Source organism: Ursus americanus, chromosome 15 (assembly GCF_024610735.1).
Source record: "Ursus americanus isolate L20-20 chromosome 15, mUrsAme1.1.p, whole genome shotgun sequence".
Taxonomy (NCBI): domain Eukaryota; kingdom Metazoa; phylum Chordata; class Mammalia; order Carnivora; family Ursidae; genus Ursus; species Ursus americanus.
Genome location: NC_142141.1, coordinates 32,411,611 through 32,439,137, shown reverse-complemented (window position 1 = coordinate 32,439,137; position 27,527 = coordinate 32,411,611). Strand labels below are relative to the sequence as shown.

At 42.0% G+C, this 27,527-nt stretch overlaps 1 protein-coding gene and 1 long non-coding RNA gene across 8 annotated transcripts in view; one reads left to right on the top strand and one right to left on the bottom strand.

Annotated features, from left to right (window-relative positions):
• The window catches only part of GHR (growth hormone receptor), a 256,429-nt gene that overhangs the window by 160,330 nt on the left and 68,572 nt on the right, over nucleotides 1-27,527 (top strand). For all 6 annotated transcript variants that reach the window (XM_045787358.2, XM_045787357.2, XM_045787355.2 and 3 more), the window contains exon 3: nucleotides 24,861-24,926. In XM_045787358.2, coding sequence (XP_045643314.2) covers nucleotides 24,861-24,926 — 66 coding nt within the window. The remainder of the gene's footprint in view (nucleotides 1-24,860; nucleotides 24,927-27,527) is intronic.
• LOC148108866 (uncharacterized) lies at nucleotides 8,845-19,443 on the bottom strand. 2 transcript variants are annotated; one of them, XR_015726865.1, is made up of 3 exons: nucleotides 19,209-19,443; nucleotides 16,225-16,345; nucleotides 8,845-9,021 (listed from the first exon to the last, which is right to left on the bottom strand). It is a non-coding gene; the product is annotated as an uncharacterized LOC148108866 (long non-coding RNA). The 2 variants fall into 2 exon arrangements; XR_015726864.1 differs by lacking the exon at nucleotides 19,209-19,443 and adding an exon at nucleotides 18,879-18,957.

Genomic DNA, 27,527 nt, shown 5'->3' with positions numbered 1-27,527 from the left:
AGAGTAAAGAACAAAGTATCCTGACTGATTGCAGAAACACAAGGTCTAGGTCACAGATTCAAAGAAGGAAATAAATTAGTAAGGTAGGAGGACACAAAATTGGCCCGTTTCATTTCTGGTTTATTGTGAACACAGTCATCTTTTGCTTTCACAAGATTAATCTTTTTCAGATATCATTTGAAATTTCACCCTCCTTTTCAACCTCAGTAACTTGTGTTTTCTATCATTTGGCACAGTGCACATGAGGGGCAAGTAATGGTCCAGTAACTAAGAAAAACCTTAGAAGATGAAGTGGCCTTAGTGACTGTCACTAAAATATGAACATGGCTTTAAATAGTAAATCAGGAACCATGAAAGGCTCTTGACAGCCAAGGCTCTCAGGAGGCCCTTGAGTGGTTAGGAAGCAGAATTGTATAAGTGGGTGATAGGAGTTACTCTTCTTTTTTTATGCACATGTCAAAGAAGGGAAAGGAAATTTCTAAAGGAAAAAGACCAGACAGAAATCACAAGAGAATAGAAGAAAGGTGAGGATAGCATGTTCAAGGGGAAAATGAAAAGGAAGACAGAAGCTTCTGGATGCTGAGATTAGCCACGTTCTTCCAGCCTCTGGGTCCTCCTTGGCAAGCATACTGTTGGCAGTGACTCTAACCTGAATCTGAACCCCTCTAAGCCCTTGAGACTTTTTTTTAATTTCAAAGCTCGCCAGGCTCTTTCCCCAGTGCATGCCCTTCATTCTTAGGAGAAGAAGCAAAGCTAATTGGCTCGTAAGCTCATGGTGCAGTGTTTTAGGGTCCCTTCAGCAGCTTGCTAGCAGCCGACCTGTTGAAATCATTTCTTTTTTTCAAGCTGTTGCGATTCTGGGAATGCAAGGGTTGGTTGCAATGTTAGTCTGAGTTTTCTGAGATGCAGTCCTGCAAGAGATTTACTGAGTGATTAGAGGTGCAAGAGATTTATTTTAGAGGAAATGCCTGTGAAAAAGAATGGAGAAGGAACTCAAGACGGGATGAACTGTCAGACAACAATGCAGGGCCAAAGGGCCAACCCCTGTGAAGAAGAAAAGAAATGAAGGAAGGAGTGAAATAAGGAAAGGAAGGAGAGAAGGAAGGAAGGAAAGAGGGAGGAAAGATCTTAGATTGCAGTACAATGCTAAGAAAGTTTGGGCAACCAGTGGGGAGTCTTCAAGGCAAAGTCACCTGATGGAGGAATCCCCCATCTCCCAGGAATGGACCTGCCCTGGTATTGTTGTTATGCTGAGTCATTGGCTGGGGGGGGGGGGGGTGGATTTCAGAGCACAGCATTCTGCAGGAGATCTGAGAGATGCATTTCCAGGCCACCACAGCTGCCCTGAAACCTTTCAGGAGCAATGGGTTGGACAAGCAAAATCTGGAGATGTCTTATCTTTCCGATGAAAAAATACATCGATGAAGGCCCTTCATTAACTACTGGATTCATTCTCAATATCCGAACTATCATCTCGTTTCTTCTATCAAAGAATTTTCAGTTCCTTCTCCTTGTCTTTACATATGTGATCTTATAGCCCAGGTTTTATGAAACAGTCCTTTTTCAGAGAGCCCGTTGGCCCATGAGTGTACGATGTATCAAATTTTATGGTTGGAAAAATATGGCTATTGCATCTAAATAATAAAGTCCAAATTTTCGTAGCTTGGAGTTCAGCCACCCACAGTCTAGTCCCAGCCCACCTTCCAACATTAATCAGCACCTCACTTTACCTTGTATTTCAGCTGCTTAAGATACTCGCCATTTCCTAAATGATTCTTGTTTATCTTCTGCTCTCTCTTTGCTCATACTGTTCTTTTCAGCTAGATTTCGTTCATAACGTGTACTTACTATACCCTTGCGTGGGCTGAGCAGTCCCTAGTTAGAACTAAGTATATGTTAGGGAACAAAACAAATGTAGTTCATGTCTTCTTGGAACTCTGAATTTAGTGGAGAAGCAACAGATACTAAAGAGGTCTGGAGACGAATGCAGGTTTATGAATCACATAAGAGTGTCAGAAGTAAGAGAACAGGATGCCCTGACAGAATTGAGAAGGGCTCTGTTTCGATAGCGCGGTCACAGGATAGATGGCATTTAACCTGAAACCTGAATGAGGACAGAGATATAGTTACATAAAAAGGTTAGGCTGTACAGGTACAAATTTCATCATCTGGAAGATACTGCCATGGTCGTCATAGTCATTCCTGAGTTTCTTCATCAGACTCTCAACCATTTTGGCCCCATGTTATGTACATCTCGCATATATAATGTATGTATATGCATAAAATATTGTAGCTTATAGTATATTTTTGTGTTTGTCTCCTCTTTCCTATCAGACTATAAGCTGTTTGAAGTTTTGATAAACTGTGTCTGATTTATCTCTGTCTCTGTATCTAGCATGGTATTTAGGATAACACCCTCTGGTAGCATCCAACAAGCACCTGTTGAATGAATGAACAATGTCTCTGCAAGTTTGCCCTTTCTGACATTTATCTGAATTGTGGAAGAAAAGGGAGACTTCGTATCATAGTTGGAAAATACTGTTCACCCAGCTGAAGAGTTCTGAACTTCAACCAGAGGCAAGTCCATAGCAGATGAGATCACGTCTATTGAGGGAATGCACTGTAGGTTCCTTCCGGACAGGATAGTGTAAGTTTACCATTGATTTGAAAATCCATTATTATAGATAGCAAGTTCTGCGAAGAACACCTGGCAAGCAGTAAATCAGTTACTACTTTGAAGCAGCTCTTCAGTGGGCAGTCACCACTGGCAGCTAGAATTTCACAGGTGGTTTTACTGTATCAAATGACCATGTGCGAGCAAACACAACCTCACCTTATGAATGAGCAGCCTGCTGACTTACAGATCAGGGCAGAGCAGTTACAGATACAGGTTTCATAGTCATGATTTTTTGTGTTCTTTTCCCTAGCTACTCAGAAACAAGGGGTACAAACAAAGAGGAGGAACATGATGTATTTTTGATGGGCTACCAGCTCAGATCGTCGTTTCACAGTTTATTCGGAGAAACACTTTTAGTTAATATAGACCTTTCCCCTCAATGAGGACTCTTTTCATGATATCCCTTCCTTTCCTGCAGGAAACTCCGACCATAGGCAGAGCTGCATTAAGGCAAGAACTGTAATTTTCACATTGTAGTGCCTCTTGGCACGCCAGTATGGGAATGTGCCTCATCCTAAATTCAGTGTTATTACACCTAATTTTGCTTCCCCAAAAGTTGCTTGCAGTGGAAAGCTTCAAAAGATGCATGCCAGCCCTCACCTAGAGCTAAGAGACCATGCACAGTGTCCTAAAAGAACACGTAACTAAGAGTGCTCCTTACCCAGCTTCGGTACTGGTTTTGCAACCTCAGTAGTTCCCAGAAACAAGTGGTAAGGACATCATTCATTTGAAATGAATAAGTGTCAAATTAATTTTTTTGCCTCTAAGCATTTTTTAACATTTAACAATGCCTTTTAACATCTGCTAGAATTTTTAAATATTTAAAAATTTGACCTTATATTCGTAAGTGTCCATTCTATAGCAAATACTAGAAATTCTACCCAATTTACCATTTTGTTCATCTGCTTGGCAAGAGGTACTTATTGCTAGCATCTTTTTAACAACTTTGAAATTCATTCTTTTTTTTTTTTAAGCTCATTCCTGTCCCTATTACATCACGATCTCCCACCTTCTCAACCTCTACCCTCCCCTCCACACACACACATGCAGTTCATATTACCAGATTAAGGCCATATCAGAACAGTGAAAAAAATCTCATTTAACCAGTTAGTCCAATATATATGTATATTTAAATCTGTTTCTATATTTTTTACTTCTCATTAAAATGTTATCTATCATAGAAAGAACCTGTGACACCTTTTAAGTAGAGATAAAGCCATCAAAAGGAATATATAAAGTATATGCCAGTTTAATCCTGCACTATTATTTAATTTATCATTCGGACTCCGTCTTTATTGATTTCAGACATCTTTATGAGCTGAGCCTTGCCTAGAATAGAGAAATAACATGGCAGAGGAAGGACAGATAAGGAGTCAGGGAAGAAAAGAAGAAAGGAGGAAGAGTATATGGCACAGTAGAAAGAGACTTTACAAACAAGGCTGGCGACCTAGATTATATTTTCAGTTCAACTAATTAGTTGTCTGGGTTTGATCAGTCCCTTAACTGCTCTGGGACCCAATTTTATCTGTAAAATTATTTTATCTAAAAAACTTTATCTATAAAATCTATAAAATTGGCCTGTTTAACAATTAGGTCCACTCCAACTGTAGCTTTCAATGATTTTCTTTTGTTTTGTTTGTTGCTTTCATTTGCGTTTTGTTTGTTGCTGTTGGATTCCAATGATGACCCAAGTGAAAGGATCCGTAGGTAGAAACACTCAAGAAAATACCCACGAGAGTGTGTGGTTTAAGCATGTGAGCTCCACAGCCTCTGCCTGGCTTAAAATCTCAGTTCTACTGCTTAGTACCTTGAGTTACTTACCTTCTCTGTGCCTCATTAGTCCTGTCTTTAAAATGATGGTGGTAAGTGTACTTGCACAATAGTGTCAGGAGATTTTCTCAGGAATTAAATGAAATCATTTTGGTAAACTGCTTACCATGGTGCTTGGCCCATGGAAAGTGGTTATTAAATGACAGATAGTATGAAGTGTTCCCATATTAAATATCTGTGTGCCCATGGCACTGTGCAGAGTGAAGCCACAGAATGGCCCCATTTCTGCCTGTTGTGATTTAAACATTTTCAAAATGCCCAAGTTCTAATTCAGGGAGGTGAAGTACAGGAAAGACATCATTTATTTTTCTTATTTTGATATTTTGTTGGAGAAGGAACTTTTGTCCTTAGGTGTCGTGAGAAATTATTACCCTGAATGATGAAGAACCAAAGAGCTAGAGGTAAGGTAGAGATAAGAATGGTAACGGAGGCAACAGGAATGGGAAGACAGGGAATGAAAACATGAATGTCTTCGCTAAGATTCACCAATAGTGATAATAAGTCTATAGGTTCTTAGTATATTGGTTTTAATATGGCTGTTTCTGAAATACCAGAGAAAGAGTGGTTTATCTGCTTCCCTTAGTATAGGCTGATTGAAAATCATCAAATTTAGGTATTTAATTTCCAAAAAGGAAGTCTGGAACACATATACACAAAATTAACTCTTCTGCCTCAGTGATGAATGAATGCCCCTAAGTCTCATTATAAATAGTTTTGGAACAAAGGCATCATCAGTGTGGCCTTTCCATAGTATTGGGATATATAGGAACTCAAAAAAGTAGGCATTTCACTCAAGTCTCAGGGAAGATGAGCTGTGTCATTGGTTTGACCTAGAGTTACAGGCATAATATTTCTTAGAAATGTTTTGCCAGTAAGCCTGCTAGGAAAGCCATTTAATTTTGTCATAACATTAATAATTTTCACAATGATAGGTGATGTGCCACACATGGAAGATTAGTATTGGCAACTCCTCGCCACTATTAACTGTTCTTTGGTTCCTTCAACAAGACATAGCCCCACGGATAAAGATAAAACTCTTAACTGGCATTTTGATTTTTAACAATTTTTTAAACGTTCCTTGGATAGAGGCCAAGAATTTATAATGACTTTGCCTTAATAGCGCAATGTCAGATGGTGATTCCATCAGGCAGTATTAACTAATGAGGAATAATAATGGGAAGAATGGAAAAACCATACTAGGGATGTATTTGCTAACCGCTGGGTTCTGAGTTCTGGACCAGAGCTCTCTGAGGTCATATAATTATTGCTCAAATATTCTTCTGATGTTAACTTAATAAGTGGTGTTATTTTTGTTATTTGTTTTAGATTTTTTAATGTCATAAAACTTTGGTTGTTTAAAGTAATTTAAGCTCAAGACATTTGCTTGAATGAAGATTTAGAGGGATGTACCTCTAGGGGTGGCTGGGTGGCTCAGTCAGTTCAGCACGGACTCTTGATTTCGGCTCAGGTCATGATCTCAGGGTCCTGAGATTGAGCCCTGTGTTGGGCTCCACCCTCAGCACGGAATCTGCTTGTTCCTCTCCCTCCCCCTGCTTGCTTTCTCTCTTTTTCTCTCTCAAATAAATAAATATATATATATGTAAAATCTTTAAAAAAAGAAAAACATTTAGGAAGCTGTTTATCCTTCCTGGATTACATTAGAACGGCACTTGCTCTCAGAATGAGAACTGTACCTTCCAGGGGAGATTTCCATCTGATTCCAGGGTCCTGAACCTCACAAACATTGTTGTCTGTAATGGCTCCTGAAATTCTCAGCCTACCCAGCATGCAGTGCAGCCCCCTAAGTCTCCCCTACTATCTGTATAAAATTGGGATCTAGATGGACCTTCTGCAAATCAAGCCTTATTCCTCACAAAATGCAGGGATTGGTTTCCAAATGGCTCTTCCAGAGGAGAAATTATTTGTTTATAGTTATTTCCAGTAAAGCTGTTTCAAAGTCAAAATAAGTGCATAATATTATCTATGACTGTGTCCTCTTGGTCTTTCTCTTCCTCTAACTCCTACCTTAGCCATCCTTCAGGCTCCATTTCAAGTCCTACTTTATCCATGTAGGTTTCCCAGGCTGCTCCAACTTTCAGTGATTGACCACATCACTGACCTAGTTAGTAACTCATCAAGCAAGGTCCTCTAGTTTTGGGAAGGCCCTCTAGTAATTTAATTCCGGCTCATCTCACTGTGTGAGACAGGGAAGCTTCTCCAGTAAAGCGGTAATCTACTTAAGCATGGGGATTTGTCTTATACCTTTGCTTTTCATAACCCTTGCCTCATATTGTTTATTCTGTGTTTGATAACTGTTTGGGCACATAATAGTTACTTGATAAATGCTTTTAAGAAATGAGCAAACCCGGGGTGCCTGGGTGGCTCAGTCGTTAAGCGTCTGCCTTCGGCTCAGGGCGTGATCCTGGCATTCTGGGATCGAGCCCCACATCAGGCTCCTCTGCTGGAAGCCTGCTTCTTCCTCTCCCACTCCCCCTGCCTGTGTTCCCTCTCTCACTGGCTGTCTCTCTGTCAAATAAATAAATCTAAAAAAAAAAAAAAAAAGAAAAAAGAAATGAGCAAACCAAGGGCACCTGGTGGCTCAGTCAGTTAAGCAGCTGACTCATGGTTTTGGCTCAGGTCGTGATCTCGAGGTCATGGGATCCAGCCCAACTTCGGGCTCTGAGCTCAGCAGGAAGTCTGCTTGAGATTCTCTTTCTCCCTCTCTCTCTGCCTCTCCCCCACTCTCGCACGCTCTCTCTCTCTCTCACACACACACACTCTCTCTCTCAGATAAATAAAATCGTAAAAAAAAAAAAAAAGAGCAAACCAAGTATTTCTTGGTGGCATTTTCTACTCGGCACCACTATGGGAAGCTGTATAGAGAACATCATTTCAAAAACAGGAAATATCACTTGTAAATTATTTTAGGTATTTGATTTTGACATTGTCTTGAAGACATAAAATTCCCTTAAAAACAGCTACTTGAAAGTGGACAAAAATGGAAATGAATGACTGAGTGACTGAATGATGTACCTAAACCCCATAAATGTGGAAATGATTTAAAAAAAAAAAAAAGTTAACCTAATCTGTTTTCCTTGCCTAATTTCCACTGGGGGCGGGGAGTGGGGAAGAGATGGGTATTTGTAATAGGCAACTATTCCTCATCTTTGGCATATTAAAGTTAGGGACATTCAGAGAAGGGGATATCTGGTTGGAAAATAAGCTGGCATTATACAGTGTAAATGGTTGAGCCAAGTGTAAATTGTATAGGCCAAATGGAATTTTCGCAGGTCCAATAACTTTTGAAAATTACTTGTACCCTGGCTCAAAGGGCGTTTTTCTTGCTGTCTGTAGTAGGCAGTCAGTAAGCTGTGCTTGGAAGCTGGACCAAATGCTGGCCTTTCATTTCTCAAATTACAGTTTAGAGATACCAGCTCAGAAGTCCCTCCATGCACAATTTAGTAAAATTAGCAGCGTAAACAGAACCAGAGTGTAACTATGCCTTGTTCCTTCCAGAAGAAAAATGGAATGGACTCCCCATTAGAAGTCTATCTATTACCTAATCCCAGATGTTCTGACCCAGTTTTCATCCAAGTGTTGCAGAACAGAAAGTGTTTCTAGGGGCACCAGGGTGGCTCAGCCGGTTGAGTGTCTGACCCTTGATTTCGGCCCAGGGCTCACATCATGATCTCAGGGTTGTAGGATCAAGCCCCACATCAGGCTCAAAGCACAGCATGGAGGCTGCTTAAGATTTTCTCTCTCTCTCTCCCTCTGTTCTCCCTGCTGCTTTCATGAGGGAGCGCGCCCGTGTGCTAACTCTCTTGCTCTCTCTCTAAAATAAATAAATCTTTAAAAAAAGAAGCAGCAGCAGCTTCCTTTAAAAGCTTATTTTTCGTTACTCATTTGGAAGGATTTGGGGGGGTCCATAAGAAATGCAAAGGTTATGCCTAGTGTTTGAGAAGCAGAAAAGGAGAAAAAGGAGGAAAAACCACTTAAAGAAGTGCTTCACAGACTTTCAGGTGCTTATGGATCACCTGGGGAACTTGTTAAAATGCAGATTCTTATTTTAAAGGCTGGGGTGGGGACTGATATTCTGCCTTTCTCCTGAGGCCTCGGGTGATGCCGATGCTGCTGGTCCCCAGACCACACTACTTGGAGTAGCAAGCTCCCTAAGACTTAGGGAACAGTTTTGCATGAAGCACAAATTACTACTGTATTCTAGGTTACAATTCCAGAGAAATAATGACTCAAAATTGCTGCCTTTCAACACTTCTGAGTCATTTAGTGAGAATGAAAGGTGAACACTGGCCACTTAACATTTCAAAGTGACAGGAACATTTATTGATGCATTAACATGTGTTTTGTTCCAGCTCCCATTCCAAAAGACAGCCAAGTCTTCATATTCTCTTGGCTCCAGGGGATTTGCAGGTCTAGAACAGGACTTTTCTTCCTAGGTTTGTTTACAAATATTGGGGAGAGAAGTGAGCACCTTTGGAGTTAAGGAGAGCTGGGACCTGAGGAGAAGAAAGAGAAAGACCATGGATTTTGGTTTTGTAATGTTTATCTCTTACTAAGAGTTCCAAAGACCTTCCTAGGACCCAGGAGTAGGGAATTGAACTGAATATCCCACTCATTTGGTAAGAGTTGGGGATGCTCAGACTCAGACTCAGGTCAATTTTAGAGAAGTACAATAATGTGGCATTCTTTGCACCTTGCAGAAAATTCATACCTGCTTCACATGAAATCTACTCCTGGGCAGTTTACAAGAATATGCCCTTAAGATTTTTAAACCCCACAGCAAAAAATGCTAAAGAGAAAATAAGGATAATTTGCGCACATACACTGATGCCCAGCTGTTCACTGAGAAATGAGTAGAGGAGGCAGAAATAACCCGTCATGTAAACTTGAACCTTTGTAGAAATACGCATTCAGAACATGGTGCTGTCATTTCTGATGTTTACTGAGGTTAATGCATCACGTATTCTCTGGAAACCGTTTTTATATCCAACATATGGCTGTGTTGGTTGAGTACTGAGTTCTCTAAGTAAAGGAGACTTACTAAGATGTTGGTTATTCACTCCCTAGTTTTTTCATCATCATAATCTCATTTCTCTGCTCATTAAAGATATTAGGTTACTTTCGAAGAAGTCACAAGGCAGTTACTGGCTTGAGCATTTTTAACCAGATTGAGATGGGGTAGCCGTAGAATGTAACCTTCTTGAGGGCAAGGACATGTCAGATTGTGTCCTTAATGCTCTCAGTCATACCAGTCACATAGCAGGTTTCCTAAATTATCGGTTATTATTTATTGATTTAATGAATAAATAGAAACAGTGCTTTATTCTTCTGTCATAAGTATCTCACAAATTTTCAGGTATTTGTACAGATAATCCCTGAAATATTATAGCTTGCATCAGCTATTTTGTTTCATTTTTTAATTTTTAAGCTTTTCCCACAAGCTTCTTCAGAGAGGAAGCAAATAAATGCTACCTTGAGGGGAGACTTGGGCCTTCTACTCCCTCTTCTGTCAGAGCAGCCCTAACCTTCAAATGAACAGACTGAGTCCTTAATATCAGAATGAGATTAATCCATTATGCAGAAGTGCCTGACCTTTTCTAGAACCTTCCCAACACGGCATTGAAGGAGCCCCAACTCAAGAGGAAAGGGGAATTTGACATAGCACACTTTGCAGGAAGGTGGGGAACATTCAGTAGAAATTTATAACATCTTACTTTTATTTCTCAACAAGAAATTAACATTTTTGTTAATTTTTGGACACTTCTGGGCTTGATGTTTCAGCAGACACAAATTTATGATTATTTATGTGTTTTAGCACTTCATGGTCATGAGGATGAAAGTGGTACAGAAGAGGGAGTCATCATCCACTGAAGGAAGGAAGCAAGGGGGATGGCTTTTAGGAGACTTGGCAGGAGATGTGGAAAAGGAAACTTTTACATAGAAATTAAGTCATGTAGATTTTGTCAAGTAGGAACAATAGAGAATAATGGATATGATCTTAGTACTCCCAGAGGTCATTCCGGGACCATTGCAAGAGCCCCTTAGATTCCTCAGTCCCTCAGGCATGCAGCTGAAGAGCTGCTTCCTAAAACAGCCCTTTTGTCTACCCCACGAGCTCAAGAATCTCAGTGGCTCTCATTGCGATTCTTCAAGTCTGTGTTTTGAGGCTATCTGACTCCATACTGAATATCCAGCTTTTCCTCCATCTCCTCCCAGACACACCCCCTCCCATCATGGCCATACCTGTTCCTAGCAATGCACCTACAAGCCAGTCTTGCCCATTTATCATTGCCCTGAGGCATATTATTTCCCTCACCTGCCTGTCCGTCTGTATCCTCCATTCCACAAGCCTTCAAAATCAATTTCAGTTCCATCGCTTACATTAAAAGTTATCAAGTTGCTCCTGATTGTGCTGCTCTCCTACTTCTCAAACTCCTTGTGCATCAATGAGTTCTGAACATTACCCTCTGTGATTATCTGCTCTGTTAGTTCTGCTCCCTATCTAGACTGTACTAAGCCCAGGCATCATATCTTCACCTACTTTTCCTTAGCCCATAGAACCTAGCAAAGAGCTAGGCATTTAGGCAACGACTTGGCTGAAATGATTATGTATAATCAGTTTGTCATCTCAGTATTTGTGATTATCAAGAAATGGGTTTAGAGAAGACATTTTCAGAAATATGGACATACCAGCCATTATACATGCCATGGGTCATGAATAATAAATATATTGTGGTTAAGCTGAAGAAACAGGACGTTACCTGCTAAAACTACACTCTAGAAGTAGAAATTTGAAAAAAAAAATTATCATAGACTTAGTGGGTTTTAATTAAAGAAAATTACATGGCTATAATTTTAATATTTCTAAAACATACTGATTTGTGCCAATCTGTAAGAAAGTGTCCAAGGAGGGAAAACAACGTAAATTATTTCCTAGAAGCCTTGGGTAGATTCTAAGTATTGAAAATAAGTATTCCAAATAGTCCACATTCCAGTGTGACTTTAGGAACTTTTCTGGAAGTCTGTGTCCTCTAACACTGTTATGCTACTCGTTTATTGCATACACCGGGGTCACATTTTCCTGTTTGGAGAGATCATCCTAAAGATAGTAACTGTATACAAATAGTTTGCATTCCATGTTCCTCCTCAGTGATCTTTTCAAGAAAAATTACTGATGGAGAACTTCAGTGGCCAGTTCAAGAGCAGGGGTGAAATGTCAACAATAGTCAGAATGAAGCCAATCATGAGAGGTTTTAGGAAGGAGGGGTGTTCTGCAGGGAATTGGAGATTTTTCTTAGGGAGGGAAGGATGGAAACATTCAGCAGAAGAAGATAAAGAGAACAAAGTTAAGAAGATAGAAAAGAGGACACAGGCTGATGATCGTAAGGATGCTATCTTGTCTGAGGCCTGTGTTTGTATTAGCCAGTTGTGAGGAAGAAGTTGGAGGAGTAAAGCAGTGCCTTCTGAAGAAATGCTTTAAACGCTGGACTGAAGAATTTGGACTTCATCCAGCAAGCCAGAGGGTACTGGTTGAGTCCATAAGCAGGGGCAAAGCAGAATGCAAATGGTATTTTAGGAAGATTAATCCAGCAAAAGTACAAAGAATGGACTGGAATCCCTGAGCCAGGTGGAGATAACACAAGGCTTTGGAGTAAGGCATGGGTGAAGGGAAGTGTTAAGTGGGAAAGAGAGGAAGGGAAGAGCCTAGGAAATCCATAAAGTAAAGAAAGAACCAATTGTGTGTTCTGACAACTAGTAGGAAAAGGAGGAGTTGTAGACAAGTCCAAAGTTTTAAGCCTAACATTCCAAGAAAACAGTCATGATTCCATTGCTGCAGATAGGGAAAATATAGTAGCTACTCTTTAGATTGCCAACTATTTGCATTCAAAGCTCCTGCTGGCTTAACAGCCCTTTATGCCCAGCTAGGAAAATTAGCAACCACTTATTTGTTGCTAATTTTAAGAAATTGTCATAGGGTTTCCAGGAAAATATCTACAGGTGCATCTCTAGAACACATAGCCTAGAGCTTTTAAATTTGTTGTAGATCTGGTAACAAGCAGGAAGTAGATAAAGTCCCCATTATTACAGGGCCAAGGGCTTCATCCATGTGTTTATCCATTCAACAAATATTTATAGAATGCTTACTTTGTGCCAGGACAATATATTCTTGCTTTTTCAGGCCTTATAGTCTTGTGGGGAGAAGATAGGAGAATAATCAAGAATACAAATAAATGAATAAAATAACTCAACACAAAAGTAAATAAAGGCTATGAAGAAAATAAAACAGTGTTGTCCCACGAGTGACTGGGAATGCCTCTTTCAGTTTACTTGGTCGGAGAAAGCATCCCCAGGAGGATACCATTTGAGCTGAGACCGCAGCTAGTCACACACAGATCATTTAGGTGCAGGGAACAGCAAGAGCTGGGACTGAATAAGCTGGGCAAGTTTCAGGCTTGGAGCATAATGACAAGAAGACATTGGTACAAGAAGTAAAAAAGGAAAGCAGGGGCCACTCTTGGAATGTATCAGTCAGGATCAGGAGCAAGTGACAGGAAGCATAATTCAAACTGACTTAAGGAATAAGAAAACTCATTCATATAATTAGAAAACCAGAGATGGGGCAGGCTTTGGATTGACTAAAACCAGTGACTCCAAATTTATTTTCCAAGAGTTTTCTTGTCTTTGCTGTCTTAGGTGTGTCGGCTTCATCTTTGGGCTGGGGGTGAAACAAAGCAAGGAGATTATGCCATCCTGTGACTTTTTTCCCCTTCAGTTTTCTATAATCCACTTAGTAAGATTCCCTTTGGGCCACATCCTCTTTCTTGAACTTCAGAAGAGGATGGGAATGAGCCTCCATCTTATACCTGCCTATGGAGTAGAGATTGGGTCAGCTTCCCTTGAGGCACATGAGCTGCTTGGAGAGGAAGGCTACATGAAAAAAAATAAGATTCTGTTAGGAAAGAGGAGGGGAGAAGGCAGTCTGGGTAGGCAGCCAGCCATGTTTACTACATAAGGGATCCTGGCGACCATGATAAGGACTCTGGACTTTAGTCTGTGTACACACCAAACCACCGAAGAATTTTAGACAGTGAAGTCGCATGATCTGATTTACGGTTTTAGAAGATCGCCCTGTGAAATGTTTTAGTGATTAATGGGTGGGAAGACTGGGTAGGAAGCTGATAGTCCAAGCAAGAGAGGTTGGGAGCTGGGACTATAAAAATAGTAAAGGAAATGGAGAGAACTGAGCTGAGATGGAACTGACATAACTTACTGATGGGTTGACTCAGGGCGTAGGAATTAGGGAAAGTGAAAAAACAAAAATGATTCGCAGGGTTTTGGCTTACATACAGGGTAGATGGAAAATCGTTTGCAGAGATAGTGAAGGGTTGAGAAGGAACAGGTTTTGTCAGGGATTACTCCAGAGTTCTGTGTTTTGATTGAGATACTTATTGAATATCTAGTGGAGATGCCAGAGAGGCTGAGTGGAGTCTGGAGTTCAGTGGAGAGGCTAAGGCTGAAGATGGAAACCGTCGTGGAACCCTCGGCGTATAGATGATGTTTAAGAACATGAGACTTGGCGAGATTTCTCTTACAGGGGGAACAAAAAGGCTGGGGGAGCAGAGTCTCCAACACTATAATATTTAGGGGTTCAAACAGAGGAAGAGAAGCCAACAAAGAGGACCAAGAAAGAGCTGCCAGTGAAATAAAAGGGAAAACAAACAAATTTGGCATCATGAAAGCTAGGCAATTAGCATATCTTTAAAAGGCAATGGTCTTACTAAGTCAAACGCATCTGAAAAATTGAGTATTCTGAGGACTGAAAAGAGACCTTTGAATATGATAAGAGCAGGTTTAGTGGAGGGGAAGGGTCAGAAATACAGCTGAAGTAGATTCAGAGGAGAAAAAACTCGGAAGTGGAATCATTCAGGCAGGGCTTAAAAGATCCAGGAATAGGAAAGAAGATTCTGGGAGGACAACTCCTGCGAACCCAAAAATAGAGTATCATTTCCAGAGGAGTTTTTTATTTTTTGATGTTATTCTTTAGAAAAGAGAAACGTCCCCTTGGGGTCTTCGTTTGAAATGATATTGGTGCCCCTCCCCCCACTTCTGGCTTCTATAGATCCCTTTTCCCCGCATATTCCTTCCACTGAAAAGAAACTAGGCAATTCAGATTTTGTAATTTAGGACAGGGGGCTGGTAAAATAAGACTCAGTTGGGACCTCATTGCTCATATATGTTACTTTGGTTGCTCTTAAGTTGTACCAGCTGCTGGTAGGACGTTTGCTAAACATAAATAAATTACATGTAAATGTAAACTAAATAATATAAATATATATACTTTTTGCATTTGCTGCAGATCCTAAACTTGAACTCTATAAAGTCCCCGATCTTCCTTTGCCCCATCAACCCAAGGGTGTCCCTCTCAGTCCCTTTAACTTATATCCACCAGAAAGTAGAGCAGGACAGAAGTTGTGCCCTTCTCCCTCCCCCTCACCTCCTGGCCACAGCACAATAAAAACTCTGTTCAGAATTTGGCTAGCTGCTGCTTTTCCCACATTCGATCAGGGAACACTTAAAGCCATACAGTGTCCCTGTCCCGCCAGAAAGCCTATGCGCAGGGTGCCCCTTCGGGCTGACACAAAGACACACTGTGCAAGGTCTGTGGCCAGAGCAGGGGGCCCATGTGGATTATCAATAAGGCTTTTGACTTTCTTTTCCTTATGTCATATCATCATCACATTAAACGTAATTCAAGCAAAGAAATGAAACTTACATTCTAGACTGCAAGACTTTGCCTGCCCTATAGCTACAAAGAAATGGAGCTACTTTTCAGTTTAAACATATACCTTCCAGAAAAGTGTCATAAAAATTTTTTTTCACACCCAGTCTATTTTCCACTTTAAATTGATGTTATGTGACTTGATTGACTGTTTTGACTCTATTTAAATGGTCCATTTTGGAAACTCTAACTAAAGGTAGATTTAGAGGTAAGCTTCAGCGCCCATAAAGCTCGCTTCTCACTGGAGCCAAGAACAACAGAAGGCACAAGGAAAAGGACAAAGTGTAAAAAAATAAGCATCGGGTACCTTGCTGCCAAGGTACGTGTCTATGGCGGCCTGTCACCTTATCCATCTCCATGCACTTTTTGGTAGAGCCTCCATTTTCCACTGCAAAATAATTCTTGGAACTGGTCCCATATTAGCCACAGAGCAGAGTTCCAACAATTTCTTTCCAACACTGGCCTTCAGAAAATGAATCTAAACATTTTCAATCAAGTATCTGAGTGAAGCTATGTCAAAGTTTTCTGGGTTGTTTTTGTTTTTTACTATATACAAATGGGACAAATATATCTATAAAATGTACGTGACGTTCCACTAAGACCTTTTGTTAACGAACATACCTGACAGGCACACATCAGAAGGAGGGGTTGTTGGAATAAAAGGCCAGATAGGCATCATACTACAGATATTTCTTGAGGGCCTGTGTGCAGGATTAGAAAGGATAAAATGTGGTTTCTACTTTCAAGGGACTTATAATCTAGTTGAGGGGGCAAGAATATAAACACGCAAACTAAATAGTGCAGGATACAGTATCGGACATACGTAACTATCAGATAAGTAGCAAAAATAATAAATGTCATTAACTGAGAAGCAGTCATAATAATAAATACTCAGTAGTACATAATTACTAATACTTACATATTTACTATGTGCCAGACATTCTGTTAAGCAGTAGATGTACATTATTGCATTTCCTGAATTATTATCCTGAATTATTATCACTCTAAAAATGGGAATTACCTCTGATCTTCTCCGCATTCTGAGGAAAGAAGAAGAATGTTATAAGGTGAGCAAAGACCTAGAATCAAGAATGTTCCAGATGGCAAACAGATGCACTGATCTGGGGCTAAGGACCCTTTTAGGGCAACTGAGAGAAATGAATCTTGGGCCCACGTTAGTCTGTTCACCACCATATCCCAATGCCCAGCACAGTGCCTTGTGCATAATAGTTGCTCAATAAATATATCTTGACCAACAACAGCAACAAAAAAGCCCTCTGGTTTGTGTCTATAACCCAGATCAAGTGCGGTATGATAAAGGTAATTCATGAACTAAAACCATCCACCAAATAGTCTCAGAACCTAATGCCAGCACTTCCCAATCCCAAACATTACAGTAAGGGATTCAAGCGGGAAGGACACACCATAATGGGACCAGTCTGACAGCAGTAGCAGGTCCAGCTCACTGGGGTTCCTATCATGGAAACGGACACGGTGAGCACTTGTGTCCTTACCCTGATGGGCAAAACTGTGCCAGATCTGACTCCTGGCACCTCTGCAACCTCAAATCCTTCTTCTCCCTCCCCCCCCATGGCCACACTGGCCTCCTTGCTACCCCTCATTCCATCTCAAAGTCCATATCCCATGCTGCTTTTCAAGTCTTTGATAGCCACTCTCCCCACATCTTGCTACCCAGCCCTGTTCCCTGGCATTATCTCTTTGTTTATCTGTTTACTGTCTTCCCCTGGCCTCACTAGAACATGGGCCTAGAGAGGCAGAATTCCCTCTGTTCTCTTCACCATGTGTCTAGGATCCCCAGTGTCTAGGACAGCAAATGGCACATCAGTAAGGGCTCACACACTGCAATTCTGACTGCAGATCACTTTCTCTAGCTCACAAATACCTACCTCCCAAGGGAATAGGATTTTGTTCAGGAAATGTCACATGGAAATTGACGAGTCGAGCTTAGAAACAAGAGACAGAGTGGCAGGACCCAGACCAACCTGATTATGAGAGATGCCTTTGTTCAGAGAGGGGAAAAGACACCTTAAAACCTCTGGCAACGTATGTGCTTTCTTAGGACACCTTTAACATGCTATGCTTCTGAAACAGTAACCGATCTAAACAAGAAGATCTGTAAATTTGCCAAAACAATGAAAACCAGGACTTAGAGTCACTACTACCAGTCTCAGCCTTATAAATGGGCAACAGGTACCGTACACCGTGATTTCAAAAGACTGGCTTCCTGCTGTAAGCAAAACCAGGCAAATGTACCATCCAGGTGACAGAAAGGAGGTGAGAAAATTAAACAGTCTTATTTTCATTCTTTTCTTCCCCTCACTGAATACTGTTAAGGAGCTAGGTACCATGAAAATGGGTTAAAATATTGCAGACTTTGCCTCAAGTTTGAGTATTCACGGTCCCAGGAAGACATTCGTCATAGAATCTTGTAACGTGTTTGAGAATCTTCTTTTCTGAAAATTCAGACTCCAGGGGCCACAAGATGTCTGATAAATTCCAAGTAATAATATAAGTAAAGTCATGATGCCTCCCAGCTTTCCTTGTTGGAAGAGTTCCTGCTGAGATACTCAGTAACTTCATGAATATGTATGGGGCATTCCCTGTATTTAAGGAACCGGGCTAATGAGATGGCGAATCTGAAGGAGAACGAGTCATGGTCCTTGCCTTCAAACTGCAAGGAGTTTATCATTCACTGCTCAAGTCAGATAACTGAGATGGTAGGCGGGAAACTGCCATGGTCCAAGTGTGGCTGTTGTAGTTGAAGTGTTGTAAAAACACAAAGGATGGAGAGATGGATTCCAACGGGGAGAAAATAAACACGGAGAATACACTCAAACTGATCTCAGAAGGTGGATGGAATTTCCATAGTATTAGATGGCAGAGAGCCGTGATGTGTAGCATTTGCCAACTCTTATTGTGTAAATATTCCCACTATGGCTGATTTCAAGTTGATGACGTGATGCCACTGAATAGAAACTCGAGAAGAGGTGCCAGCTCTAGCGCGCCGTCTGAGTCACCACCCGAGCTCCGGACTTTATTAAATCATTCTGACTCTGCTGCTTTAATGAGTGGATTCACAGGTATTAAAAACATCCAAAACCACATTATAAGGGAAGAGACACTTCTCCCCTTCTCCCTGTGCCTCAGTCTGACCTTTTAATACTCTCTTTGTCTATCCGTCCATTCTCAGCCCCGTGTCCCCAACTGGCCTACCTAGTATTGATCTTGGCCTAGTGCCAGCCAGTGATTCTGGTTGCTCTTCTGAGCATTGGCCGCGATCGCTCTGGGCCCTGGCTATCACGTGGCATGGGGGGCTGGCTGACGGCCCATCGCCTGGTGTTGACACCCCTGCTGTCTCCATAATGAAAAGCAGCTTTAGGAGAGGCTAGGCGGGCAGGGTGTTTAACTGTTCTTGTAGCAGTTGGAAGGGAAAGCCAGAGAAATTGCCGGGAAGCTTTGCCGAAAGGAAGATGCAAGCCAGCCGAGGGCCGGCATTCATATTAATTGCTCCTTTTAGTTCTTAGAAACAGCAACAGCAACAGCAAAACCTACCTCCAACGTGTTCTTCAATCACTGCACCTTTAACTGGCTTTATCACCCAGAGGGCTACGTGGGAAGTGCCAGGCCCGAGTATCTGCCTTTAATTACAAGCAGATGTCCTCAGTACGTGCATAAGCTTGTGTCAGGAGAATGTTTTAAAAAAAAAAAAAAAAAAAAAAAAAAAAAAAACAACTCACCAAGGAGACCACTGCCAGACAGGAAAGGAGTATGTGAAGCTTGAAGTTATTATTAGGAGACTTCCCCATTGGGCCCACTAAGCCAAGGGCTGGCCTCTGAGAAAAGGAGGTCTTTAAGATCTCTCCCTGCACCATTGATTCTTACCTTGAGGTCCAGCTACTCTCCAAATACATTTACAGCAAAATGTGACCACTGCAGATTTATTTCAGCCATGTGGGGCTTTTCCTGACGCTGGGTTCTCTTCCAAATTGCTATGTTGTCTGTAAAGCAGCTTTGTAGCATTAGAAGGTGTTTGAAACAACCCGCATTATTTCATGGTTCTTTTTGTTTGCTTGTTTATCTCCCGTAATGTGCTCTGTGATTTACTGTTCCAGTATAGAAGAAACGCACTCCCTCATGGAGCTCTGGGGAGGTAATATTGTCTGTTCCAAAGGTCCAAAGATTTCCTGTTCAGATTTCACAGCCTTCTTTAGAGCTGCCAAGAGTCATAATGTGTACGAGATAATATACTTCGGTTTGGGAGAAACTGCGAATGGGGATTCAGTTAATGCAGTGAGCCACAAAGGGAAGGAAATTCCAGCTTTGAATTATCACTGCCATCAGGCCTGGGATTTGGTGTGCCAAAGGGTAGTCGTGACCAAGATGACGATCGCAGCCCCAGGACCTGCTGTGTAACATCACTGGATGACAGAGCAAAAGAAACCTGGCCACCAGCCTGTCGCAAGTCTTACCTGGCTTCTCCGGAATTGACCCCTGAGGGGGATTTCTGCAGCCTGGCCCCATCAGTAGAACTTTGCCGGATGTCTGCCGTGTTCCAGCAAATCAGCCCGTGCTCTAGCGAGGGCGCCCTCATGAGCCTGGCTGTAGGCACACAGCGTGGAGTCCTAGCAGGGGAGCCCCGACGGACACAGCGACTGAGCGGAGCAACTAAGTAGTGTATAGGGAAGAGTTTCTCAAGTGTGTCTTGTCGTAAGACTCACCTGGCTGGGGAATGAATGGAATGGAGTGGAATTTACTGATTGCCCAGTTCCCTAGAGATTCAGGTGCTGCAGATCCGAGACAGGACCTTGGAATCCACACGTTTAACAAATGCCACAGTGTCTCTTGATGGTCAGGCGAGTGTGGGGAACAGGAGAGTGGGCCGGAGTCAGAATCTGGTACCAGTTCTGTTTTGGCTTCTACCGTGTAACTGCTGTGTAGCCTAAGACAAGTGAGTTAGTTGGTCTGAACCTCCGACGCTTCATCCATAAAAGGTAACTCATAGCACTACTTCAGAGGGTCGTGGAGGTACAATGGGAAAGTCCAGACGGTGTGCTTAGCGTAGTGCCTGGTGCGTTCTAAGCACACAATAAACGTGAGATATGAACACCTCACATTTTTTAACTTGGCCATCAGCCAGCCCCTTCACAGGCCTCAGGACAGTTTGGCCTGGGGCATCCATGTGACCAAACACTGAGCTTGACCTTGAACCTTACTGCAGGGGCAGGTTGGAGGGAGAGAAGGACTTTAAACTGAACACTCTGTAGCGATATTGATCATAGTTTGATGGAAAAGGACAGAAAAAACAACAGGTGGGTCTGGAAAGAGTTATAGACATCGAAACCCAAGGAGAGAACATTTCTGCTGTGTAGTCGAGGATAAATAGACGTCTTTCAGACAGGGAAAGTAGTCAAGCAAACCTGAGATTTCCAGGGAGAGACAAAATTTGCTGAGAATAAATTATTTTTATTTGATTCCCTTTTAGCCCCAAAATTTAAAGCATTTGTAAATTCATCTTCATTTACCTCATTTATTTAGCAAACATTATGATTCTACCAGGTGTCATGTCGTGTGCTCCTCGCAGAGGTTACAAAAATGAAATACCCACCTCAAGAAACTCACTGTGCGTCACAGGGCACAGGCAACAGAGCAGTGACCACACAGGGTGTAAAAGCAATATTTGGGGGCACCTGGGTGACTCAGTCGGTAAGCACCTGTCTTTAGCTCAGGTCATGATCCCAGAGTCCTGGGATCAAGCCCCATGTCAGGCTCTCTGCTCAGCGGGATCCTGCTTCTCCCTCTCCCCTCCCTCTGCCTGCCACTCCCCCTGCTTTACTCTCTCTGTCCAATAAATAAATAAAATCTTAAAAAAAAAAAACTGTTTTAAAAAAAAGCAATATCCAGGGCTGTTGGGTGAAGAACAACTAACCTGCCTGAAGGAGAAAGCAAAAGCTCTCAGAAGTTCTTTTTTCCAGTTCTGAGATAAAATTGACATAAAACATTGTGAAAGTTTAAGGTGCACGACATAATGATTTGATAGATGTATGTATTGCAAAACTATGTTCACAGAGGAAGTCTTGAGAGATCTCATGGCACTTCCATCACCATTATCATAAGCTAGTAGTGATAACAATAGCTAACATGAACCAAGGCTTAATTTAGCCTTGTGAGGCCCTTTACCTTATGTCTCGTCACGTGGAAAATGGTTGCCATAATCGGCACCTCGGTTTACTTACTTGTGTTGCATGGTCTCTTTGGGGCTGGTTTTAAATGCCATTGCTACACAACGGGGAAATTACAGTGCTCCCCAGAACACTGATCCTGTCACTCTAGCCCCCTCCTGATGGAGTATTCACTCATTTACAAGAATTGGAATTGACTGCGATTAGTCCCAGGCTGAATCTTTGACACAAGTAGATTTCCATCCCCTGCGCCACTGAAATCACTTCCCCAGAGACCCACTGCCTACGTACAGCCCGCTCAGTACATGTGAATAGTGAGGGTCTCACCGGGCTTAGGGCGTCATCCTCTCCTCACGGGTACAAAGCCCTAGGCTCACCCGGTCGAGTGTAAGAACACTGTCAAGTTCTCTGGGAAAAGATGTGCCCTTGCTTTCAGGGTAGTGGCTAGCAATAATAATTGACAATAATAATAACTATGATAAGAGTATTTAACACTGGGGCTCCCAGGTGGCTCAGTCGGTTAAGCATCCAACTCCTGATTTCGGCTCAGGTCACGATCTCAACCGCACGTTGGGCTCTGCACTGGGCATGGAGCCTGCTTAAGATTCTCTGTCTCCCTCTCCCTCTTCCCCCCTTCCTCCAAAAAAAAGAAAAAAAAAAGACTATCTAACATTTACTGAGCACTTATATTTTATATTTGGTATATTACATGTACTGACTGATTTAAATGTTGCATGTATAGATACTGTCACCGTCCCCACTTTATAGATGGAGGAACCAGGTTCAGATACATGCCATAGATGGGATACGTGCCATTGTTGAGTACCAGCTTGGACATAAGTAGGAAGGGTTGGATTGCAGTTAGTTCTAGTCTCAGGCCTTGTTCTTGGGCAGGTCCGCCGAGAGGAGCACTACCTCAGGGTACTGGAAAGCAGGAGTTCTCCGGTGTTTGCAGGATCAAAATTAAGTCCTTTGGAAAGACCATCCCCAAGATGCCCCTGACTTCTCCCCCAGCTCAACACACCCCAGCTCAGCAATGCTCTCCCCACTCCCAACACACAGAGCTCTTCACCTGCCCAGGCTGTGTCTCATCTTGGCCTTTTTGCAGCCGTTCCCCGGGCCCCAGCTGCCTTTCCCTTTCTCTTCATTGCCTGTTCATCCCAAGTTCAGCACCAGTCTCAAGGGGTCCCCTTCTTATTGTCACCCTGTGTTTGTTTTTCCCTCCCTGCTCCGCATTTACAGACATTAAGGACACTGACACCTCTGTTTGCTCGGGCACTTTTATTTATCACATTTTACTTTCGTAAACAGCACCGTTGTGGGGCTGGCGCGAGTCTGCGGAGTTTCCTTGAGGACGCCATTTGTTCCTTTTATGTCTTGACTCATCGCAGATTGTGGAGAGTGTTAGCTGAGGAGGACTTTTTGCTTTATGAAAATGTTACCAAATGCTGATACCATAAAGAGGAAAGCACCAGATGTCTATCTGCAAGGAAAGCAAAATCGTGGTGTGTGAAGAGTCAGGGGTGGCCAGGGCTCCCCAGACATTTCCGGGCCTGAGGTTTGGCTCTGCACACTCTCTTGGGGCCTCATAATTGACCCCCACATTCCATCTCAGTCATCATTCTGGAGAAATTTGTCAGCCTTGCTGCTGATCTGTGCCTGGAAAATGGTGTCCATTAAGCGTTCCCAGTTTTAAGTTGAAAATTGCGACACACTTGCTAGATAATTTGACCAAAATAATACGTATGATTATATGGCATCCTATGATTGACTTAATTTTACTCTTCCTTTGCGCTATCAAACGTTTCTCAAGGTGTATACAGTTGTCTGTGAAACAGGTCATTTACAGTTAGAAATTAAGTAAACTTGCCCAACCTCAACAGAGAATAATGTTTTAGTGCCCAACTTTAGGCAAAAGGTCATAAAATAGCATTCTCTGGTGCACAAGGAATTGGAGGGGGGTATGTTCCAGATGATGATAATTATAAAGGTTTAGGCTATCAAGGCATCTAGTCAAGTAGCCTTGAGGGGATTTGCATAAAATGCAATTTTCCTTCTGGGCACGTTAAAATCAATGTGTAATACATTATCTACTCTAGGCAAATGTGTATTCTGTTTGCTTTTTGTCATAATTCTTTATTGCATTTGGCAGCAAATGAGCTAATATTAAGATTTAGAGAGAGAATAAAAAGAAATACTTTCAGAACTCATATTCATACAGAATTTAAAATATGAACTCACCAAAACCCCCAAAGCCTAACTTCACTTGGAAAAATGCTCTCGCTAATATGCCCAGACTGAAAGCTTACAAAGGTTAGAATTCTGCAGTGTTTAATAGAGGCTCTTACCTTCATCTGTTGGGTTCTATTATCATCAACACCAGCCCTGAGAGCGGCTTCCTACTGATAGCTGGGTGGGAAGGGCTTGTGAAAAAGAACATTGAAAACTAGATCTGGGCCGGTGGGCAGGACCCACCTGACTCTGAAAGTCAGGGGACAGAAGCGAATCAGCTCCTTGCTCCATGCATCTTCGTTTTGTTCCTTGCCCTTTTTTCATAATCGGAGAAAGGTGTCTTAGCATTGTTTCTGTGGGTTTCTACTGAGGACCAAAAGCATCAGCAGTATCCCTGCTTTCAGGTAATGCTCAGAGTTCATTGTGAGCCTGGGCCATGTTGCTGCTCTAAGCTCTAAGGAGCTGTAGAATCCTAGAAAAACCCCCTCTCCACCAAGCCCAGATAACAGTTGCACAGTGTTGTAGCAAAACAACCCCGTTCAACAGCTCATTGACAACTGCACTGAGCCTTTTCCATTCTTCTTGTTTTAAATGCAGCATAATAGTAGTATCCATAGAATTATAACCACTTTTAGACTCAATGACTCGTTGCCCATCTCACGTCACAAAGTTCGGTACCTGTCCTGTCTAACTTTTCAGTGTCCCTCATCCCTTCCCCATTCCCAGGATTGCTCACATGTTTATTTCCAAGAATAAACTTGTTTGACCAAACTGTTTTTAATACGGTTTTGCAAAAAAGAATTTATGTCCCTCTCCATTTTCACAAGCGAGGTTCAAGCTTGGACTCGAATGTTCTAGGAAGGCATTTTTCCATTGTTCCTGACCATGTCTAGCCATGAGACCAGAGGTGACTAACACTGGGTTTCCATGTGCTCTGATATTTATGAGTTCTTTTTGGAGGGTAGGTGTGATTTTAATTTTAAAAAGAAAGAAGGAAAACAAGGGAGAGAATCATTGTGAGGTTGGGCCAGGTCACATTTTGTCACTTGAAAGTGAAATTGTAATGGGGTCGCATCAGACCATTTTTACAGGGATGACTAATGCTCTTCTCTCTCTGTTCCAGCCACACCAGCTATCCTTGGCAGAGCATCCCAGAGTCTGCAAAGACTTAATCCAGGCCCAGGGACAAGTAAGAATTTCACTCCTTTTTCTGTCATCAGTGATCTTGTCCATGCTTTACTATAATTCAAGCTACCGTCCTTTCTTTGCCGTATTTGAGATTTGGTACCCAGATGAATGACTGTTGGAAATTGCACAAATAAGCAAAAAAACTATATTTTTAAAGGATGTCTTTTTCAGATTCACTGCAAGGCTGCTTCTTTATTTCTCTAATTTGCTTATTCTTAGAAGTTAAGTAAAGCCAAATTAATGAGAAGAAAAAAAAGATTAAATAACATTGTGGACCAACAATTAGTTTATTGACTAGAGGAACCTACCTCCTTTTACAAATCAGGTATTATATTGTCATTATTGTCTTGAGATATTTCTATACCTAGTCATCGCATTGATAGTTCAACTTGTCCCTTCAACCATATCATCTTATGCTCCAAAAGTCTGCCTTCAAGTGAGCTCTCTTTTCTCCTTAAAATGCCTTTGCACATTGCCCTCTTGGCCTCTGACAATCTCCTCTTCATCCCCAAGACTAAACTCAGACATCAGCTCTTTGGGGAAGCTTCTCTAAATCGTCTAGGACCAAAGACTTGTTCTGCCTCTGTGCTCCCTTGGAACTTTGTCCATTGTCCCACAGTAGATGGACTTCACGGGATTTGAGTGTATATGTTAGTACCATGCGTGGAATTCAATGAGCTGTGTGGGCTGCATGAATTAATTATGTTGAGCTTTAAGACAAGGCCCACTTATTATGGTTCTTCTGAATTCCTCACGTGACCTAAAACAAATCCTCATCAGTCATAGGTGCCTTTAATTAAATTCCAGAGAAGGATAGTCTCATCATTTGAAGTATATGCTGGAGTCCACATGACACAACAGAGGAAGGGAAGACTGTGCACCTAACTGAACTTACGCCATTGCTGTTTCATTGGCAATTCCGGTGTCTTGAAACTGTAATTTGGATTTTATGACATAATTACAGAGTAAATTTCAAAATGAGATGCAAATCCTTGGAGGTGACTCAAAGGAAGCGTTAGTGCTGATTTTTGCAAATGGCATCTGCTCGTCCATTGTGCCAGGCCACAAACTCGTTACAACCCTCCTCCTGTTTTAGAAGCCTCCGACATGTTCATCTGCTCCCTAATTAATATGAGGAGTTATAAAAAGGGTGGCTTTTTAGTCATGTTTGGGTTATCCCAGCCAGGATATTTCAAAGCCTTCACGCAGCAGACAATGTGACTTATTGCTACTTTCTGCAAGGAAATGAGAAAGAATCCGTTAAAAATGTTTTACTATGTATAGAATTGTTGAATCACTGTATTGCACACCTGAAACTAACATAACACTGTATGCTAACTATATTGGAATTAAAGTTAAAAACTTTCAAAAGGAGAATGCTCTGTTAGTGGTTCATGTTGCATCCCACATTGGTCCCTTCTCCGCACACAAACATGGTACACTGCCCTTCGCTTCCACCAAATGGGTGGTACGGTTTTTCCCATCTTCTTTGTGAAGTCATGAGGGGAGGAACCTAAGCATTGGGCCTTGTTGTAATACAGCCTCTGGGTATGGCGGGTCTGTTGAAGAAATTCCTGCTAAGTTGTTTGGCAAATGTTGATTTCCATCTTTGTGATAAGCAAGAATCCTAGTTACCCTTTATCTGTGCTATATCACATAGATACTGACCTGCCCACACAAAGAATACTGTCCTTCCAGCTTCCCCTGATCGAGAGTTAGCTCCCCTCCATCCCAAGACTGATTGGATAAAGTTACCCCTGTGGGTGGATGTGTCTATCAGCGCTCACCTTCCACAGAGCACAGGCTTGGACATACGGCCACCTTTGTCATCTGAACATCTCATTGAGATGTGACAGACCCTGGTTCTCACATCATCTCACCAGGTACACTGTCAGTGTTCCACAAGCATTTAACTCTCTGCTGTGCACCCAGCACCAGCTGTGCACTCTGGGGAAGAAGGGACTGAGGGAGATACTGTCTTACCATCAGGGAGCTCCTATTCTCACTCAAGAGATAATTTTATACAAGAAGCTAGTGTTCAACATGAAATATCCTATCATTGCACAATTATAAGTCATATATTTCCTACATGCACCTTCCTAAATTCTCAGATTCAAAGCAAAACCCCCATGGAGAAAAAAAACATTACAACCCCCTCAGAAAAAATTCTAGACAGAACTGACCTAACATAGGTAAATGCCATCCCACCCCTGCAGGCCACCTTGACTTTATTCTTGGGCTATTGCGGTAACCTCTTCATAGCTGTCTCCCTCCCCTCCCCTCCCCCCTACTCATCTCTCCATTCCTGTATGCCAATGACAATTTCAAGAACCCAACATATCACTCTGCTCTAAGCGACCCAAATTTCAAACTGCAAACCTGTCCCAAGACACTGAAATCCAACATCCCTCATCCTAACTTATAAGTCTACACTACTTAGTACTCCCCTGGGTCTTTGCTCATATCATCCCTTCTTCCAGAACAATCCCCCTTCCACCTCACCCCGCATTCTGTAACTATAAATCCTGCCTGTACTTTAAAGCTCATCCAGGACACTTTGACCCTTGGCCTGAGACAGTGCTGCCCTTCTCCATGCGTAACT